General features: G+C 49.9%; 1 protein-coding gene and 1 long non-coding RNA gene across 2 annotated transcripts; both read right to left on the minus strand.

Moving 5' to 3' along the window:
- Window positions 1–317: 317 nt before the first annotated feature.
- On the minus strand, window positions 318–4,574 carry LOC142069850 (uncharacterized). The gene has a single exon (XM_075122423.1). The coding sequence runs from the start codon at window positions 4,520–4,522 to the stop codon at window positions 2,696–2,698; it is 1,827 nt and encodes a 608-aa protein (XP_074978524.1). The 5' UTR covers window positions 4,523–4,574; the 3' UTR covers window positions 318–2,695.
- On the minus strand, window positions 318–7,232 carry LOC142069851 (uncharacterized). The gene is made up of 2 exons (XR_012665817.1): window positions 5,610–7,232; window positions 318–2,598 (listed from the first exon to the last, which is right to left on the minus strand). It is a non-coding gene; the product is annotated as an uncharacterized LOC142069851 (long non-coding RNA).
- Window positions 7,233–19,617: the final 12,385 nt, after the last annotated feature.

The raw sequence follows: 19,617 nt of genomic DNA on the forward strand, positions 1-19,617 counted from the left end.
AGCGCTTTGTGGGGGTTTCGCAGCTCCTCTCTCCAAGGCTGTGTGGGATCAGCCGCTGCAGAGAATCCCAGGCCTGATTCCCCCATGCTGGGTCTCCTGAATGGCCTCTTCCCTGGGGGGCTCCAGTCCTCACCCAATGTCTCCTGCTGACTCTCCAGCAGCTGCACGGCAGGTGTCCTGAGGCACCTCTAGTCCTCTCCAGAGCTCAGGGGGACTGTCCTGGCATCAGGCTGTTGCTGGCACCCAGTGCCGAGAGGCTGAACAACAGCTTGAGTGGTTCGTTTCCTGGTGTGCTACACCCAGTAATCACAATGGGGTGGAGAAGCAGAAAAGTTTATTTGAAGCTTCAAATAGGTACAGGGAGATTTGAATCTCAAATCCTGTACCCAGAGCAGGAAGTTACACAGGCTTTTATACATTCTTTTTCCCAACATACTTATCCAATAGCAAGCTGCCCCAAGTATCCATATAGCCAGCCAATCCAGTTCCCAGCTAGTTCCCTGATTCTCTGTATCATTTGTTAAACTCTACATAAAGCTGCTTTATTCAGCATTGTTCTTCCATATCTCCCCTGTTTGGCCTTGCTTAGTTTCAGGCAGTCTGACTCTGCAACATACTGTTGCAGATTCTCAGCATAACTGCTGTGTGTGCCTCCAGGCGGGGGGGCCAAGGACACTTGGGCCTAGTACGCAGAGCTGCTGCGAGTGCCTCCAGGTGGGAGGGGGGGCCAAGGACACCTGGGCCTAGTGCGAGGGGGCTTCATCGCCACTCGTGGTCTTCCATCCCCTCGAGTTACCTAGCGGCCATACCCCAGTGTCCCCAACAACTCCCCTCTTTGAGAACACTCAACAGCCTTGGCTCTGAGTTTTCTCACTTGGGCTACTTATTTCTTTACAATATGACTTTGCATAAGCACTTTGTGATAGCCCTGAAGAGAATGACTTATTAACGTTTGCAAAAGGGCCCTGACACATGATACCGCACAGCATAATACCAGTAATACAAGCAATACAGGAAAGAGAATTTTCAATAGCAGGCTAAATAAACCACCAAGCCAAGACGACAAACCCCAGCCTGAAAACAAGGTTTGCAACCAATCGTTCTCTGGGGCAGTATTGGCAACCTGTGCTCCGGCTCAGGCATGGGCCTCAGCCTGTACCACCTTTTCATAGATCTCATAACTGCTATCATTTACATATACACAACATCGGGGCACGACGAGGGCACAAACCCCTCCTTAGGATGCCAAGAGATAGTCCAAAGCCAGCCTGTTTTGGAGGGAAAACGTCCTGAGCTGCTGTACCTCTTTATTTAATGTTTTTACTGCTGACCCTAAATCACTAATCGAGTCCTCTAACTCTAAGGCCACCTTCTCAAGTACCATCTGCAGCCTTATAGTATAGCGGCCTATGCATGCCATGGCTGGTCCGGTAAACTGTGGCGCTATTCCCAGTACAGAGCACCCTACCAGCTTCTAGGTTGTGAGGGGATTCTTCATCTTGCCCTCCAATGCCTTAGTCAGTCGCCGCAGGGTCTTTTCTCGTGACTCAACAGAGGTGTCTCGGGCATTTCTAATCTTTCCTTTGGGCAGTGTGGCAGTTATGGAAAGATGAGGAACTCCATGAGCTATATAACAGCTACCTGTCCAGTTGGCTGGCAGCACCTTGTAAGCCTTTCGGCCACATACAAAATAGTGACCCTGTAGGGCCCAGTAAGGACTGTTTCTTAAGGGGATTCCTGGGATATTTAAGGCTGCTTTGGCGGCTTTTTTCAACAATTTATATGCCCCTAAGGGGGCATCTTATTTTTTTGATTGGGTACAAGTGGGTGCATTTCTAATTGTGCCGTTCAAATTACATTCGCCATAGAGACCACTACAAACCCACCATTGGCTTGCTACATTGGAGATATTAACTGGACGGCAAGTTATATTTCCAAACTTTTCTTTTGTGGTACGATTATTTGTAAGAGTTTCCCTAAAAGGGGAGGAACCATTACACCCACACTGTTGGCTTCCCCTTTTGGTCTTTATCCAATACCCATCAGCCCACTGTGTAATAACACAGGAGCTCTTTCCCACAGGATGCCCATAGGGATCAGATTGGTTTCCGGTAAAACATAACACTCCCTCAGTGAGTACTGCAACTGAATACTCCTGGTCCTGATAGGTGGCTTGCTGTAAAGAGGTCTTGTTCCAGAACGGTGAGTCCGTTCTTTCCTGCTCTTTGGTGGTGGCTAATTCTGCTAGGGTCAAGGGCAGCATGTCAAGGGGCATTCCCGTTTTGGGGGATAGTGGAGTTGGAGCACATACCCAGCAATCGTCTGGTGTGTTAAATTAGCAACATGGTGCGCAAGCAAAACAAAGTCCACTGTTCTGCTGACGAGGGGGCAGGTACTGCCTTCAGACGAGAGTGATGGATCCAGTTCTTGTGGCCCTCGATCTTTGCCGCTGTGTGGGAGATCAGCAGGACGGTATAGGGTCCTTTCCACTTTTCCTGGAGAGGCTCATCTTTCCAGGTGCGAACAAGCACAGAGTTACCGGGCTGTAAGGAGTGGACGGGAGAGTCCAAGCGGAGAGGCTGGGAATCCTTGGTATACCTGTGAAGAGACAAGAGAACAGCAGACAGGAAACACATATACTGTGACAAAAAACCATTACCCAACTCCCATTCCCCTGACAGAACCGGGGTGCCATTCATAGGCCATGCCCTTCCAAACTAATTTCAAAGGGACTGAGCCCTAATCTACCCTTTGGGAGAACGCGGATACGGAGTAGGACGAGGGGCAAAGCATCAGGCCATCGCAGTGAGGCTTCTTGGCACACTTTTGAGAGATGCCGTTTAAGGGTCTGATTGGTACGCTCCACTACACCACTGGCTTGCGGTCTCCAGGGCGTATGGAGTTTCCAGGGGATCTGTAAGGCATGTGAGATGCTTTGAATGATTTTTGACGTGAAGTGTGTCCCATTGTCAGATTCCATCCACAGGGGGAGTCCAAAGCGAGGAATGATCTCCTTAATAAACTTGAGGGCCACAGTGCAGTTACGGCATGGGAAGGCTTCTGGCCATCCGCTGAACCGATCCACTATAACAAGGAGATATTTGAACCCTTGGGTCCGGGGAAACTCGGTAAAGTCTATTTGCCACACTTGACCAGGGCCCGGAGTGGGTTCTAGGGCAGCTGGTGGCACAGGATGTCCCGGTCGGGGGTTATTCTTTTGGCAGACTAAGCAGTCCGCCTGTACCTGGGCAGCCAGGGGTCGGAGTCCGGAAGTGATAAAGTATTTTCCCATTAGTTGGATAAGTGCTTCCCTGCCAGCATGAGTGGTTTGATGTAGTTTCTGCAGCACTGGCCGGATTAGGCCCTTTAGTAAGAGGATTTTCCCTTCTGGGGAATGGAGCCATCCCTCCTTTTCCCGGAGACTGAGTTTGTCAGTTAGCTGTCTCTCCTCCCCGGAGTACTGAGGGGTTGGAAGCTCCCCTACTGATGGGATAAGGGCATGTATATGGGCGTTCTCAGCCTGAGGGGATGGCAGGGTGGCAGCATGCTTAGCCTCTCTATCTGCCTGGGCGTTACCTCTGGCCACATCTTGATCCTCCCTTTGATGGGCTTTACAGTGTACCACCGCCACTTCTGAGGGGAGTTGTACGGCTTCTAGGAGCCGGAGGATTTGGGGCCCGTACTTGACTGGGGAGCCTTGGGCTGTCAGCATTCCCCTTTGCTTCCATAGGCCAGCATGAGCATGCAGCACACCAAAAGCATACTTTGAATCAGTAAAAATGTTGACCCGCTTTCCTTTTGACAGTTCAAGTGCACGGGTCAGGGCTATTAGTTCGGCAAGCTGGGCAGAGGTCCCAGCAGGCAAACCTTCAGCTTCCACAGTATCATGGAGGGTCACAACAGCATAACCCGCCCTCCTTTGCCCATCTATTACAGTACTGCTACCATCAGTGTACCACTCATAATCTGCATTTGGGAGGGGTACATCCTTTAAATCCGGATGGCTGGAGTACTGGACATCTATGATCTCTAAACAGTCATGTTTCTGTTCCTCTGTTTCTGGCAAGAGGGTGGCTGGGTTAAGGGAGGGGCAAGGCTGTAAGGTGACTTCAGAGTTCTCTAACAGCTTAGCCTGGTACCGAGCAATCTGAGCCTGGGTGAGCCAAAGCCCTCCCTTTGCATCCAATAAGGCTTGGACCATATGGGGAGTATAGATTTGCATAACCCCTCCCAATGTTAGCTTCTCCGCTTCCTCAAGCACGAGGGCAGTAGCTGCGACCGCCCGTAAACACGCCGGCCAACCCTTTGCAACCTGATCCAATTGCTTAGAAAAATAAGCCACGGGATGTCTCCATGCTCCTAACAGCTGTGTGAGCACTCCTAGGGCCACCCCCCTTCGTTCATGTACATACAACTGAAACGGCTTAGAGAGATCCGGCAGGTCCAGAGCTGGGCTTCCATCAATTTTCTTTTCAGGATTTAAATGCCCTGTCAGCCTTTGGAGTCCAATAGAAGGGGTCATGATCCGCTCCTTTTACACAGTCGTACAGGGGTTTAGCCCACAGTCCAAACTCTGGGATCCAGATCCTGCAAAAGCCTGCCATACCCAGAAATGTCCTGAGCCGCTTACAATTACTTGGAGAGGAACTTGACAGATAGCTTCCTTTCTTTTTTTTTTTCGCTTGAACGCTGATGCTCCCCTTGCCTTAGCTGTAACCTGATCCCTCTCCACCTCAGACAACAGGGTTCTCAGGAGGATATTACAGTCGTCTCAATCGGCTTGTGACTACGGAGGCACCCCTCAAAGACTGAAATAAACCTGCTTGCGTTCGTTGAGAATTCCCCAGCCTGTGTTTTAAAAGCTGCTAAGTCTATTGGATTGAATGGCACATGGATGTAAACTTGCATAGTTTTCAGAGGAACAGCCGTGTTAGTCTGTATTTGCAAAAAGAAAAGGAGTACTTGTGGCACCTGAGAGACTAACCAATTTATTTGAGCATGAGCTTTCGTGAGTGGTAGCCCGACGTCCGTCTGCCCCTGGGCAAGCCACAACAGTCTCGGTAAGCAAAGGATAGAGTACCACCGAGGGGACAATCTCTGTAACCCGAGGCATCCTACCCTTATAAGGTGGGGATGTGGGGGCCGAAGGGGACACCGGCTCTGCCATTACAGTGGGGGTGGGGGTCTGGGGACTAACATTAGCTACTACCGAACCAGTCGGAGTCAAATTACAACTTTGCAGAATTACAGCTCTTTTCTATTTCTAAAAGCCATAAATGCTTGTGCATACAAATATTCATTCCATTTACCCATTCACTGACAAAACAAAACTAATTGGAGGATCGTGTTGTAATTAATTGACCCTCCTGGTGGCCACCACTCCTGGTCCTCTAGTTGATATTGAGGCCAGTCAACTGTACAGAATCGTTTTAATTGGCTCTTAGTCATTGGATCTGCACCAAATACCTTCCAGTTTGCTAGAATGCACTCTAGGGGCGTACACCGTGCCCTAACCTCTGAGCTCTGTCCCTGTCCCATACCTACAGGGTAACTCTGGGCGTCCCCAGGTTCCAACAGAGCATATAATCCGGATTTTAAAAGGTTCCTACCTTATCCAAGGGACCGGTTCTTCACCGTGGCCTGCAGCTGCTCCTCCCCCACGTCTAAGGGACCGGTTCTTCACCGCTGTCCACAACTGCTTCTCCACTATATGAGTGCGTTGCACCATTGTGCCCTCCGGGGTCGATCAAATCGCGTCTCCTCTGAGGCCCCCGATGAACTCACCGGTGCGTGCTGGGCGTCGGTTCTCGCCGGAATCCTCAACCTCCAGGAGGGGTCCGGACAAGGCTAAATTGCAGCCTCGTCGCCCACCCAGGGATGCCAAAAGCTGTTGCCGGCACCCAGTGCCAAGAGGCTAAACAACAGCTGAAGTTGGTTCGTTACCCGGTGTGCTACACCCAATAATCACAACGGGGTGGAGAAGCAGAAAAGTTTATTTGAAGCTTCAAAAAGGTACAGGGAGATTTGAATCTCAAATCCTGTACCCAGAGCAGGAAGTTACACAGGCTTTTATACATTCTTTTTCCCAGCATACTTATCCAATAGCAAGCTGCCCCAAGTATCCATATAGCCAGCCAATCCAGTTCCCAGCTAGTTCCCTGATTCTCTGTATCATTTGTTAAACTCTACATAAAGCTGCTTTATTCAGCATTGTTCTTCCATATCTGCCCTGTGTGGCCTTGCTTAGTTTCAGGCAGTCTGATTCCGCAGCATATTGTTGCAGATACTCAGCATAACTGCTGTGTGTGCCTCCAGGCGGGGGGGCCAAGGACACTTGGGCCTAGTACGCAGAGCTGCTGCGAGTGCCTCCAGGTGGGAGGGGGGGCCAAGAACACCTGGGCCTAGTGCGAGGGGGCTTCATCGCCACTCGTGGTCTTCCATCCCCTCGAGTTACCTAGCGGCCATGCCCCAGGGTCCCCAACGGGACTGTCCTGGTGAATGGAACAATGGCTCCGGGCAGCTGGAGAATGCCTGTTCCCCCGGCAACCGCAGTGCCATTCCCTCTGGAAGTGATGGTGTCAGCGAAGGTGCTGGAGGTGGTCAGGCCTCGGGGTTGGAGCTGGACTCAGGAGGCCGGGGTGTGGGTGGAGCGAGGCTGCTGCTGTGAGACTGAAATACTTGCTCCGGGAGTCACGGGCCTGTTCCTGGCTTGTGGATTGGTGGGAGCCCGGCACAGGAGGGACTTAGGGCCTGACACATGGCTCCAGGGGGCGCTTGGCTCCGGCCCCGCTGGGCACTGACAGGCCAGGTGCAGGGGGCCAGGCGCAGCACCAGGGAGGACATTGGGGAGGCAGGAGCGCTGAGGTGGGGCTGAGCAGGCAGGTGCTGAGGAGCTGCGGCCGGCTGGCCAGCAGGGAGGAGGAGCAGCACCCAGCTGTGGAGGGCCCAGCTGCAGGTCCACACGGGGTGCGGCCAGAGCCTGGCAGGCGGCTGGCTGAAGTGGCACTTTGTGATCTGGCGCAGGCGGGAGCTGGCTCCCCACATCTGAAAGCTCTGCCGCGCCAGCGGATTCACATCTAAACCCGGATCTGGCTCCCAATTCACAGCTGGCCCCTCCCCCCGATCTGGAGTGGCTGAGACTCCAGCGCTCTGGGGAAGAGGCCAACAAATGTCAGCTCCTGGGGTGGGCTTCCCCCAGAGACAACCCCGTGCTGGGAAGGGAGGTTCCAAGAGCCGGCAGCTCCACCACTCACACTCCCAGCTTCCTGGGAATGAGCCAGGAGCAGAGTCCCAGTCCCCGTCCCCTGGCATTAATCCAGGGACTCCGCACTGGGGATGTGCACCTGGCAGCACGCAGCCTCCTGAGAACACACAGGCCAGGGTGCAGGGCGAGGGCTCCCAGAGAGAAATGGCAGGAGGGCAATGCTGGGAACCCCCAGGCCGTCTTCAGCTCAAGCATGAGGGCACCCCAGCATCCTGGAGAGCATGAATCTAGCTTCAGCTCAGCCTTTATGTCCCTCCATTCTCTCTGCTAGATGGGTTGGTCTCCCGGAGGGACGAAAGTGCCCATCAGGAGTTCCTGGCTTATGCAACGTCAGTTTCCCGCTCTTGTGAAAAAAACGGTGACTTCCCTTACACAGGAGCTGGTGTTCTTCAGGCTGGGCTGGGCCTGTACACGTTCCTCTGTAGGGGTGTGTGCACCCAGGGCCCGTGAGTCGCAGACATTTGCCAACAAACATTTGCCAACAGACGTTGGCCCCCTGCTCTCCCTGTGTGCTCAGGGACCGCCATCAAAAAGACACGTCTGCCACCTCCCTCTCAAGTCCTTCGCACCTGCATACTGCCAGGGGAACATCCCCATTTCTACTGAGGCCTCAGGGACATGGTTTATGATGAACCAGCTGGAGTTGATCTCTTCCCCCCCCCCCCTCCCGGCGTGTTGCACCCCTACGGCTAGCTGGGGATCCAAACTGACACTCCCCGGTTTGAGCCCCTGCCTAGCCAGGCCTCCCCCCAGGCAGTTGTTGGCCCTGAACTCCTGCAGGCAGCCATGACACACAGGTGCTTGGGGGCTTGAGAGAAGGGCTATCACCAGCTGAATGACCCCTGCCTGTACGGTGGGGACTGAGGCCACTTTGCCAGCAGGTGTCCCCCAAGTCCTGTACTATGCTGAGTCTGGGGAGATGGGCAGGTTCAGGCTCATTAGAAGGGATCGGCCAGACAGAAAGGCAGAATCGGGTCCCCGCACGGAGCCCCTCTACTACCTGCCTGTGTCCTAACCACCAGGACAGTGGCCAATCCCACCTTCAGGTCAGGTTCCAGCGTCGGGCCCTGTCCATACCCACAGCGTGTGGCACCCAGCATGCGCTGATAGACTCCGGTACATGCTGTAAGTTCACAGACACTAGAAACTGCCTAACACCAGGCTGGGGGCTGGGGATGTGTAGGGTACAGAGCACAGCACCCCCTAAGGCCGGTCAGGAGGGCTGGGAAATGCATATGATACAGAGCACAGTGCCCTCTAACACCTGGCAGGGGGGCTGAGAGATGGGGGGTGTAGGGTACAGAGCACAGCGCCCCCTAACGCCGGCCAGGGTGCATGGAAGCTGGGGGAATATGTAGGATCCGGAGCACAGCATCCCCTAACACCAGGCTGGGGGGCAGGGAGAGGGGGGATATGTGGGGTACAGAGCACAGCGCCCCCTCACACCAGGACACGAGGGCCCGTCCATCTCAGGGCGGAAATGATCACACCCTGCGAATGGGGGATCTGCCACGGGCACTGGCAGGAACGCGCTGCTTTACATTAAGATTCTTTGGCTGACGGGCGAACCTCACCCCGCCCTGCGTTTCGAGTGTGAACAGCTGTGGATGGAAACCCAGATGGCAGAGATGGAGCAGGACTAACCGGGGTCACTGAGTCTCGCCCTCACCCCGTGTCTACACTGTACAAGGGTGGGAAATAGCAGGTGCCTTTTCTTGCTCTGATATGATTTTGGAGATGCCGACGCTTGGGACAGCTTTCTCCCTGTGTGGGTTGTGAAATCCAGGGGAGCCGTCTGTGTGCTCTGTACAGGACAAGGTGTGTAGATCGTTTATACCTCAGTATATCACTGTAAATACAGTTATTTAATATATCAAATAAAAGCAGAACAATAAGTCAAAAAACATCAAAATGAAACAGAGGATTGCTATGTACAGGGGGGATTGCTATGTACAGAGGGGTTTGCACGTGACTAGTTAACTGCTCAAGAGCTTTCATCACCGTGTACTTTCTGACAGGTTTCTGCGCCCTGTGTAGGGTTTACGTCCCGCCCTCCATCCCCGTTTCCGGTCATGTACATTTTTGGCGCCGTCGGCCCTTTTGAACATTTCTTTTGTATTGTTTTCTGTGTTTGGCCGGGGGAAGGTTGCTTTCTTGTGTTTTGACATATTTAGAGAAAAAGTATGAACAAGTAGAAAGAAAGGCTGTAAGGGGTTTGCGGCTCCCTCCCCGTCCATCAGGGTGGGAGACCACGCCCCTGGCTACGATACTTCCGGGGTACCTTGGTTCAGGGGAAAATTAGCCCAGTGTTAATGGTTCAGGCCTGCAGTCAGGCCGAGCAATGGTAGAGAGTCTGTTTGCCCGGGGCCCTCATTCAGGGCAGGGCTGCAGTCAAGTAGGGGCTCTGGCCTACAGTCAGGCAGGCAGAGCAGCAGAAGGTACATTTGCCTGGCCCTTGATCAGGGCGGGGCAGCAATCAAGTAGGGGGGCTCTGGCCTACAGTCCAGCAGAGCCGTCGCAGTCTAGGGGAGGTTAGCTCTCTGGTGGGAGAGTCAGCACAACCGTCTGGCGTCCTGATTCAGGCGGGTGCCAGACCAATCAGGCCTCCTGACAACCAGGTGGGGAACCTGCCACTCCTGACGGTGGCGTGGCGGTGGTAGGGGAACCCAGGCCTTCCCGCTCCACTGCGTCCCCACCCAGGGCCCTAAACAGCAGCGGAGTGGTCCGCCACTGGGTCAGCGGGGAAAATCCGATCACAACACGCTGGCCGGCTTGTAGTCAATAACACAGCTGAACCCGATTCGGCTGCCCTGGGCTCCTTCCTACACACCCATTCCGTGTGTACATGGGTCCCAGGGTTGTTGTTCTCTTCGCTGGGGTAGACGGCTAGTGGCAGCCCCACCAGCTCCTTGGAGTCCCCGGCGTCTGGCAGCTCCGGCAGCCCCTCTGGCTCTCTGTCAGGATCGCGCTCTCCATTAGGGGAGCAGGGAAAAGACGTCCTGCTCCTCCAGCAGCTCTCTCCCAACTCAGCTGGAGGGGCGGCCTTTTATAGTTCCGCTTCCTGTCCCGCCCCTCTGCTTCCGGCAGCGTGGCATGCGGTGGGAGACAAGCCTGCTTTCTGCAACCCTCCTGCCCCCAACAACGCACTTCAGCGAGTCCCAAAATCAAATCCACTTACCAGGGGCCTCCTCTCCTCTTTGCGCTTCGCCAACATCCGGGGTAGAAAAGAGCTCCTGGCCGCATGCATCTCTGACCTCCAAGTCATCTTCTGCCTCTGGGTCCCCCTCCACATCCTCGTCCAAGATTTCCTCCTCCTGGCTCGGTCCACTCTCAACTGACATGCGAGCCACCGAAGTATCCACAGTGGTGTTCGCAATGGAGGTGGGGTCGCCGCGGAGTATCATGTCCACCTCTTTGGAGAACCGGCAGCTCATAGGCGCAGCACCGGAGTGGCGGTTTGCCTCCCACGCCCTGTGCTGGGCGTTCCGCAGCTCCTTCACTTTCATCCTAAACTGCCGTGTGTCCCGGTCATCGCCCCTTTCTGTCATGCATCGTGAAATCTGTCCGTAGGTGTAATGATGCTGGTACTGGCGGGACCCAACTGAGAGTGCCAGTTCAGGACAAACTGCTTCAAGCAGGGCAGTTACAGCCGAAGGCTGGGGGTTTTCCACCTCCAAGGCAAACCAAACCAGCCAAACAGAGCAGACTTTGGTCTCACCCCACTGGCTCACCACAAGTCACACAAGCAATTCCCTTAGACGCTCCAGTTTCCCAGTATCACCAATCGTTATGGGGACAAATGGTTATGAAAACCAATACCCCAGGAAAAGAAAAAAGGCTCTCTTGATCCCAAAGGACCAAGCCCCAGACCCAGGTCAATATACAAATCAGATCTTGTCCCAAATCACGCTGTTGCCAATCCTTTAGAATCTAAAATCTAAAGGTTTTTTTCATAAAAGGAAAAAGCTATAGATGAGAGCTAGAATTGGTGAAATGGAATCAATGACATACAGTCATGGCCAAATTCTTGGTTCAGACTTGCGGCAGCGACAGAATAAACTGCAGGTTCAAATCAAGTCTCTGGAGAACATCCACAGCTGGGATGCGTCTTTCAGTTCTTGGTTCAAAGCTTCAGTGTAGCAAAGTCCCTCCAGAGGGATGAAGCAGGACTGAAGACAAGATGGAGGAGCTGCAGCAGCTTTTTATATTCTCTTGCCATGTGGTCTTTCTTTCTTTGTCCCAGGACAAGCTGTCCATCACGTGGCCTCGAAAAACCTCCAAGTTCTGTCCATAGGCAGGTCCCTGCACACTGTGCTGAGTCCCAAGGCTTGTCTGCCTTCTCTCAATGGGTCAATTGTGTAGCTGATGGTCCTTAATTGGCCATCAAGCAGGCTAGGCATTGCATCCGATGAAGTGAGCTGTAGCTCACGAAAGCTTATGCTCAAATAAATTTGTTAGTCTCTAAGGGCCACAAGTCCTCCTTTTCAACTTGTCTGGGGTGTCACCCAGACGCATAGTACAAGTTTGAGCCACAGACAGTATCGAGTCAATACTTATAACTTAAAATACAAAAATGACACAAACATATAGAGAGCATAATCATAACCAGCAAACCACAACCTTGCCTTAGACACCTTATTTGACCCCCCTTTATACAAGATTTGGTGCCACTACAGGACCTTGGTTGCAACAATGATCTATATGGTCCCAGTTCAAGTCAATAACGTCACAGTACGTATCATAATTGCTACGTCCGGAGTGCAGCTGGGACTGTACAGCCTCCTCTCCCCAAATGCTGATGAGGTCCAGCAGCTCGGCATAGCTCCAAGCAGGTGGATCGCCTGGTGCGTGGAGCAGGCCTGGCCACCTGGAAAGATGCGCTGCACTCATCACCGAGCAAACAGGAAGGGGACTTTCAAAATGGCAAAGGAGTTTATGGAGTGGGGATGATGGATGGTCACCTGAGGGCCGGGCAGTAGAGTTCAAACCGATGACCAGAGAGGCGAGAGCAGGCATTGTGGGACACCTCCCGGAGGCCAATCGCAGCGCCGTAATCGACCTCGGTGTCTACACTGGCACCGCAGCCCTGTAGCCCCGGTGCAGAAAGTTTTTTAAACTGTGCAGTGCTTTTTTTAAAATGCTGCAACTGCCCTGTTTCCGCGCCCTGAGTGGCGTGGCCGTGCGTACACCTCACCAGTTGCAGCGCAGAAAGCTGCTTTACCGCGCTGCAACTTGCCAGCATAGACAGGACCTAAGGAAACAGTGCCATGACTTTAAACCTCCTGTTTACCGGAAAAAAACAAGGCTGTGTTTTGGAATGGAATAAAAATGCACCTTTTAAAAATGCAGTAACAGTTTTAACACATGATGAAAGTTATATTAAGCTTATTAAACAGTTTAGATTTTTGTTGCATTATCAGACTGCTTTTGTTCTTAAATGTTTGCAGCCCAAGGGCTGAGACATAAACATATGCTTCTGTGTTTGTTTTGGGTCTAGAAGCTGTATTAAAAGTAATGCTTTATAAAAGCAAAATGGCTTTTTCATTTGTACTTTGTGTTTCTAAGAAAACAAAAAGCATTTTAGTAATGAGTTTGACAGGGGCATTTTTGAATTAGCCAGTTTGTTTTCAAAAGATGTCTAGTTACCATTAGGCAAAAGCCAGGGCCGTAAAGTTAATTAAAGGAAACAGGCATGTAGATTTCAAAGCCTCCTGGTTACAGAAATGGGAATGGCCATATCACCATTTACAAAATCTTTTTATTAACTCTTTAAATAAACTTACCATATAAAAGAATACAAAAAGAGACCCAAACCAAAACAGCTTTACCTTTAAATTGTAAAGAAAGCTTTAAAAATCAGGGTACAGTTAAAACCCTCATGTTTTTAAGGTTTGGATTGAGACAAAAAAGAAGAAAAAGCCGCTGATGTGAAAAAGTTCTGACAGAGATAAGGGGCTTGTTCTGTTCCCAACATACACACACATACTTTCTTCTTCTTTTCTCATGTTTTTTTTAAATGTAAACCAGGACAAACAAGTTTGCTTTAGGCCTGTTATATAAAATCTGCATGAAGCAGGATTTAAAAATAACTGCCTTCCCCTGTTTAGCTCGCATGTCCTGTGACCAAAGTTGTTTCACTGTAAAGATGGCCAGAACATGTATGAATTTAAAACAAACAAGAACCCACAGCAGATTCGTTTTCAAAAGACACCCTTTGAACTTCTTAAGAGTGTAAAATAAAGAAGCATCTCGGGGTTAAAACCACAGGAAGTTTACAAAAGTAATTTGTTAAAGTTAAATTAAGTTTTTATTGACTTAGGGATTTTAGTATGATTTTTTGTTGCATTATCAGACTGTCTTTGTTTCTAAATGTTTGCAGTCCGTGTGCTGAGACCAGGTACAAGCTCTTTTTTAACTGTTTAAATGGACTTAATATATCAAAGAATGCAAAAAGAGAAAGTTGGTTTTTTTTGGTTACCTTGAAATTGTAAAGAAAGCTTTAAAAATCAGGGTATAGTTAAAAACCTCATGTTTTGAAAGTATGGATTTCTACAAAACACAAGAAAAAGCAACTTATGTGAACCAGTTAGCTTTTTTTTTTAAACCAGAGATAAGGTATTTGTCGCCCCCCCCTTCCCCCCCCGCCACATTTTTCGTTTCTAGTGATTTTTTAAGTGTAAACCAAAGGCCAAATTTGACCTATTTGAAGCAGGCCCTTCTGCTTTTAAATTTTTTTTGCAGGAAAGGCAGAGGATTAAAACTAAATGTAAACCTAAGGGGCTGCCAAGTTTTACTGAACACTAGTAAGATCAACACCTGTTTACAGGAACGTTAATGGTAAAGAGAAAGCAATATTACCATTCACAATCTATTTAACACATTTGTAACCCTTGAAATGAACTCCCTTGTTCTGTAGGGAAATAAAGAGGCCCCTTTGTAACACGAACTGGTTTAAGCTCTTAAGAAGGTGTCTACACTGCCCACGAAATCGCTGCCGTGACAACGCTTTAAGGTGGCAGTGTCCTCGCGGCTCCAGCTGAGGAGGGTGTTTTTTCACACCCCTGAGCGGGGCAAGTTTCAGCGCTGTAAGTGGCAGTGTAGACAAGCCCTAATTGAACTGTGACATTTTAAAACAGGGAACACTCTCTAAAAACCCCCAAAATTATTTTTGTTGTTTGTCTGTCAGCCCCGGTGGGAAAAGTTCCATAAAATTTAAAAGGGCTTAAAGCCAATGGGGTTATCTATCTATCTATCTATCTATCTATCTAGTGGGAAAGATGCTTGGGGCCTGTTTTTTTAGATAAGAATAAGGCAGTTAAAGGGGGTGGGTAGTGAGGGGAGGGGCGGGGAGGGGAGGGAGAGGGCTCTTGTTTAAAAATCTTGGGTTGATAGGATTGGTTCAGGAAAATGCATTCTATGATGCAGCTGTAGAACAGTTTCTGATTGATCCACCCGAGAGGCAGAGATAACCATGCTGGGGGCTGTGAGCCTTGGGAGCTCCCTCTTTTCCCGGGGGCAGCAGCAAGGGAAGAATTAGTAGGGGAAGCAAAAGTGGATGGGAACCTGGGAGGCAGTGACCATGAGATGGTCAAGTTCAGGATCCTGACACAAGGAAGAAAGGAAAGCAGCAGAATACGGACCCTGGACTTGAGAAAAGCAGACTTTGACTCCCTCAGGGAACTGATGGGCAAGATCCCCTGGAAGAATAACATGAGGGGGAAAGGAGTCCAGGAGAGCTGGCTGTATTTTAAAGAATCCTTATTGAGGCTACAGGGACAAACCGTCCCGATGTGTAGAAAGAATAGTAAATATGGCAGGCGACCAGCTTAGCTTCACAGTGAAATCCTTGCTAATCTTAAATACAAAAAAGAAGCTTACAAGTGGAAGATTGGACAAATGACCAGGGAGGAGTACAAAAATATTGCTCGGGCATGCAGGAGTGAAATCAGGAAGGCCAAATCACACCTGGAGTTGCAGCTAGCAAGAGATGTTAAGAGTAACAAGAAGGGTTTCTTCAGGTATATGAGCAACAAGAAGAAAGTCAAGGAAAGTGTGGGCCCCTTACTGAATGAGGGAGGCAACCTAGTGACAGAGGATGTGGAAAAAGCTAATGTACTCAATGCTTTTTTTGCCTCTGTCTTCACGAACAAGGTCAGCTCCTAGACTACTGCACTGGGCAGCACAGCATGGGGAGGAGGTGACCAGCCCTCTGTGGAGAAAGAAGTGGTTCGGGACTATTTAGCAAAGCTGGACGAGCACAAGTCCATGGGGCCGGATGCATTGCATCTGAGAGTCCTAAAGGAGTTGACAGATGTGATTGCAGAGCCATTGGCCATTATCTTTGAAAACTCATGGCGATTGGGGGCAGCCCCAGATGACTGGAAAAAGGCTAATGTAGTGCCCATCTTTAAAAAAGGGAAGAAGGAGGATCCTGGGAACTACAGGCCAGTCAGCCTCACCTCAGGCCCTAGAAAAATCGTGGAGCAGGTACTCAAGGAATCAATTCTGAAGCACTTAGAGGAGAGGAAAGTGATCAGGAACAGTCAGCATGGATTCACCAAGGGCAAGTCATGCCTGACTAATCTAATTGCCTTCTATGACACGATAACTGGCTCTGTGGATGAGGGGAAAGCGGTGGATGTGTTGTTCCTTGACTTTAGCAAAGCTTTTGACACTGTCTCCCACAGTATTGTTGCCAGCAAGTTAAAGAAGTATGGGCTGGATGAATGGACTATAAGGTGGATAGAAAGCTGGCTAGATTGTTGGGCTCAACGGGTAGTGCTCAATGGCTCCATGTCTAGTTGGCAGCCGGTATCAAGTGGAGTGCCCCAAGGGTCGGTCCTGGAGCCGGTTTTGTTCAATGTCTTCATAAATGATCTGGAGGACGGTGTGGATTGCACCCTCAGCAAGTTTGCAGATGACACTAAACTGGGAGGAGAGGTAAATACGCTGGAGGGTAGGGATAGGATACAGAGGGCCCTAGACAAATTGGAGGATTGGGCCAAAAGAAATCTGATGAGGTTCAGCAAGGACAAGTGCAGAGTCCTGCACTTGGGATGGAAGAATCCAATGCACTAATAAAGACTAAGGACCGAATGGCTCGGCAGCAGTTCTGCAGAAAAGGACCTAGGGGTGACAGTGGACGAGAAGCTGGATATGAGTCAACAGTGTGCCCTTGTTGCCAAGAAGGCCAATGGCATTTTGGGATGTATAAGTAGGGGCATTGCCAGCAGATGGAGGGACGTGATCGTTCCCCTCTATTCGACACTGGTGAGGCCTCATCTGGAGTACTGTGTCCAGTTTTGGGCCCCACACTACAAGAAGGATGTGGAAACATTGGAAAGAGTCCAGCGGAGGGCGACAAAAATGATTAGGGGACTGGAACGCATGATTTTTGAGGCGAGGCTGAGGGAACTGGGGATGTTTAGTCTACGGAAGAGAAGAATGAGGGGGGGATTTGATAGCTGCTTTCAACTACCTGAAAGGGGGTTGTTAGGATATAGATATTCAGGCCTGTCTGTAAAGGCCTGTACTTTAAGAATTTAGGCGTATTTTTATCACTTGGCTAGTTAGAGGTATAAAAGAAAGAATCAAAATCATTGTCTGCCAATGTAAGGTCCTTCTCTTACTGTGACAGTCTGGGGCCCTGTTCTTAGGCTAAGGCCTTTGGCTAAGCGACAGAAGCAGCCATAAGCTGGAAAGCGACCGGTCACATCCTCACATTCCAAAGTAGTCACATGGAAAGAAGAAAAGGAGTACTTGTGGCACCTTAGAGACTAACCAATTTATTTGAGCATGAGCTTTCGTGAGCTACAGCTCACTTCATCGGATGCATACCGTGGAAACTGCAGCAGACTTTATATACACACAGAGAATATGAAACAATACCTCCTCCCACCCCACTGTCCTGCTGGTAATAGCTTATCTAAAGTGATCATCAGGTGATGTGGAAGATCAGGTGATGATCACTTTAGATAAGCTATTACCAGCAGGACAGTGGGGTGGGAGGAGGTATTGTTTCATATTCTCTGTGTGTATAGAAAGTCTGCTGCAGTTTCCACGGTATGCATCCGATGAAGTGAGCTGTAGCTCACGAAAGCTCATGCTCAAATAAATTGGTTAGTCTCTAAGGTGCCACAAGTACTCCTTTTCTTTTTGCGAAGACAGACTAACATGGCTGTTACTCTGAAACATGGAAAGAAGTTGCTATTGGGCTGTTAGGAATACAATCCTGTCCTGATAGTGCCTATCAGCTCCAGAGAAAGGGAAGTGCCTAGAAAATGTAAAAGAAAACTTAGTTTGATAGCATCCTGTCTGGCAAGAACTCACTTATCAATACTGGGATGTGAAATCCTCACTTCTGTATTGTCTTGCCATTATAGTTCCCACTTTGCTATTGTTTGTCTGTATAATCTCTGTCTGGTTCTGTGATTGTTCCTGTCTGCTGTATAATTAATTTTGCTGGGTGTAAACTAATTAAGGTGGTGGGATATAATTGGTTACATAATCATGTTACAATATGTTGATTGGTTAAGGTATAGCTAAGAATATGACTATATAAATTAGGGGCAAACAGGAAGTAAGTTGGGATTCGGAAATAAGGAAAAGGAACTTGTATTTAAGCTTGCTGGAAGTTCACCCCAATAAACATCGAATTGTTTGCACCTTCGGACTTCAGGTATTGTTGCTCTCTGTTCATGTGAGAAGGACCAGGGAAGTGGGAGAGTGAAGGAATAAGCTCTCTAACAGGGGTTCCAAAGAGGATGGATCTAGACTGTTCTCAGTGGTAGCTGATGACAGAACAAGGAGTAATGGTCTCAAGTTGCAGTGGGGGAGATTTAGGTTGGATATTAGGAAAAACTTTTTCACTAGGAGGGTGGTGAAACACTGGAATGTGTTACCTAGGGAGGTGGTGGAATCTCCTTCCTTAGAAGTTTTTAAGGTCAGGCTTGACAAAGCCCTGGCTGGGATGATTTAGTCGGGGATCGGTCCTGCTTTGAGCAGGGGGTTGTACTAGATGACCTCCTGAGGTCCTTTCCAACCCTGATATTCTGTGATTCTACGATTCTATGAAGGCTAAGTTCTCTTTCCCCTCCCTCTCCGCCCCCCCTGCAGGTTGCTATACTTTCCTTGCATAATGACAGGTTTCAGAGTAGCAGCCGTGTTAGTCTGTTTTCGCAAAAAGAAAAGGAGGACTTGTGGCACCTTAGAGACCAACGCATTTGTTTGAGCATAAACTCTCGTGGGCTACAGCTCACTTCATCGGATGCTCATGAAAGCTTATGCTCAGATAAATTTGTTAGTCTCTAAGGAGCCGCAAGGACTCCTTTTCTTTATACTTTCCTTGTCTCACTAACCAAAAAGGATCTCTTCCTGTTTTCTATACTCTCCTTCTCTCACTAACCAAAAAAAGGATCTTTCTCTCTTTTGCACAGCTCTGTGTTCTGCTTACTAACAAAAAAGGATCTTTCTCTCTCTCTCTGTTTTCTGTACTTTACACAGCCTTGTGTCACTGACACAGGATCTCTAGCTCATTTTTCGGCCGTGTGATTTCTTTCACCCGACCTTCTCAACCTTCCTTTAGAGTTTCCTCTTTTCTTTAATGAGCCTTTGCTTTTTAAAATTGATTTCAGTTTTTTTACTCTTATTATTTTTTAGTCCCAACAATACCCTTTAACCATATTCTTACTAATCTATAAAACACACTCCTCTCTCTTGTTGCTTTCTATAGTTTCCCCTCTTCCTTCTATTTAAAATAACCTTTCTTTTCTTTTTTCTTCTAAGGCTAAGCAATCTTTCTTTTTTTAAAACTCCTTTCCTTTAAAACTCCTTTAAGGCCTCTGTCATGAGGGGGCGTGGTCTCCTGCCCTGGCAGCCTGGGAGGGAGCCACGAACACCCCCTGGTGGGTAGAACCGGGACACCCATGGCAGCAGAGGGGCGGGGCAGGAAGCGGCACTATAAAAGGCTGGGCCTCCAGCTCAGATGGGAGAGAGCTGCCAGCTGAGCAGCACCTCTCTTCCCCGCTGTGGAAGCACGGACCGAACAGAGAGCGCTATCCTGACAGAGACCCAGAGGGGCTGCCAGATGCCAGGGACACTGAGAAGCTGGTGGGGCTGCCACTCACTGTCCTCCCCCAGAGCTCGCTGTTGCCGGCAGGGAAAGGGCTGGGGGGAGTCCTCCTCTCTGGCCCCTATCCCGGAGCAGCCTGCCTGCACCCCAAACTCATCCCCAGCCCTGCCCCACCCCAGAGCCCACACCCCCAGCCAGAGCTTTCACCTCTCCACCTCACCCTTAACCCTCGCCCTGAGCCCCTCCAACACCCCAAACACCTTATCCCCAGTCCTAGCCAGAG

This window comes from Caretta caretta, chromosome 23, assembly GCF_965140235.1.
Source record: "Caretta caretta isolate rCarCar2 chromosome 23, rCarCar1.hap1, whole genome shotgun sequence".
NCBI lineage: Eukaryota > Metazoa > Chordata > Testudines > Cheloniidae > Caretta > Caretta caretta.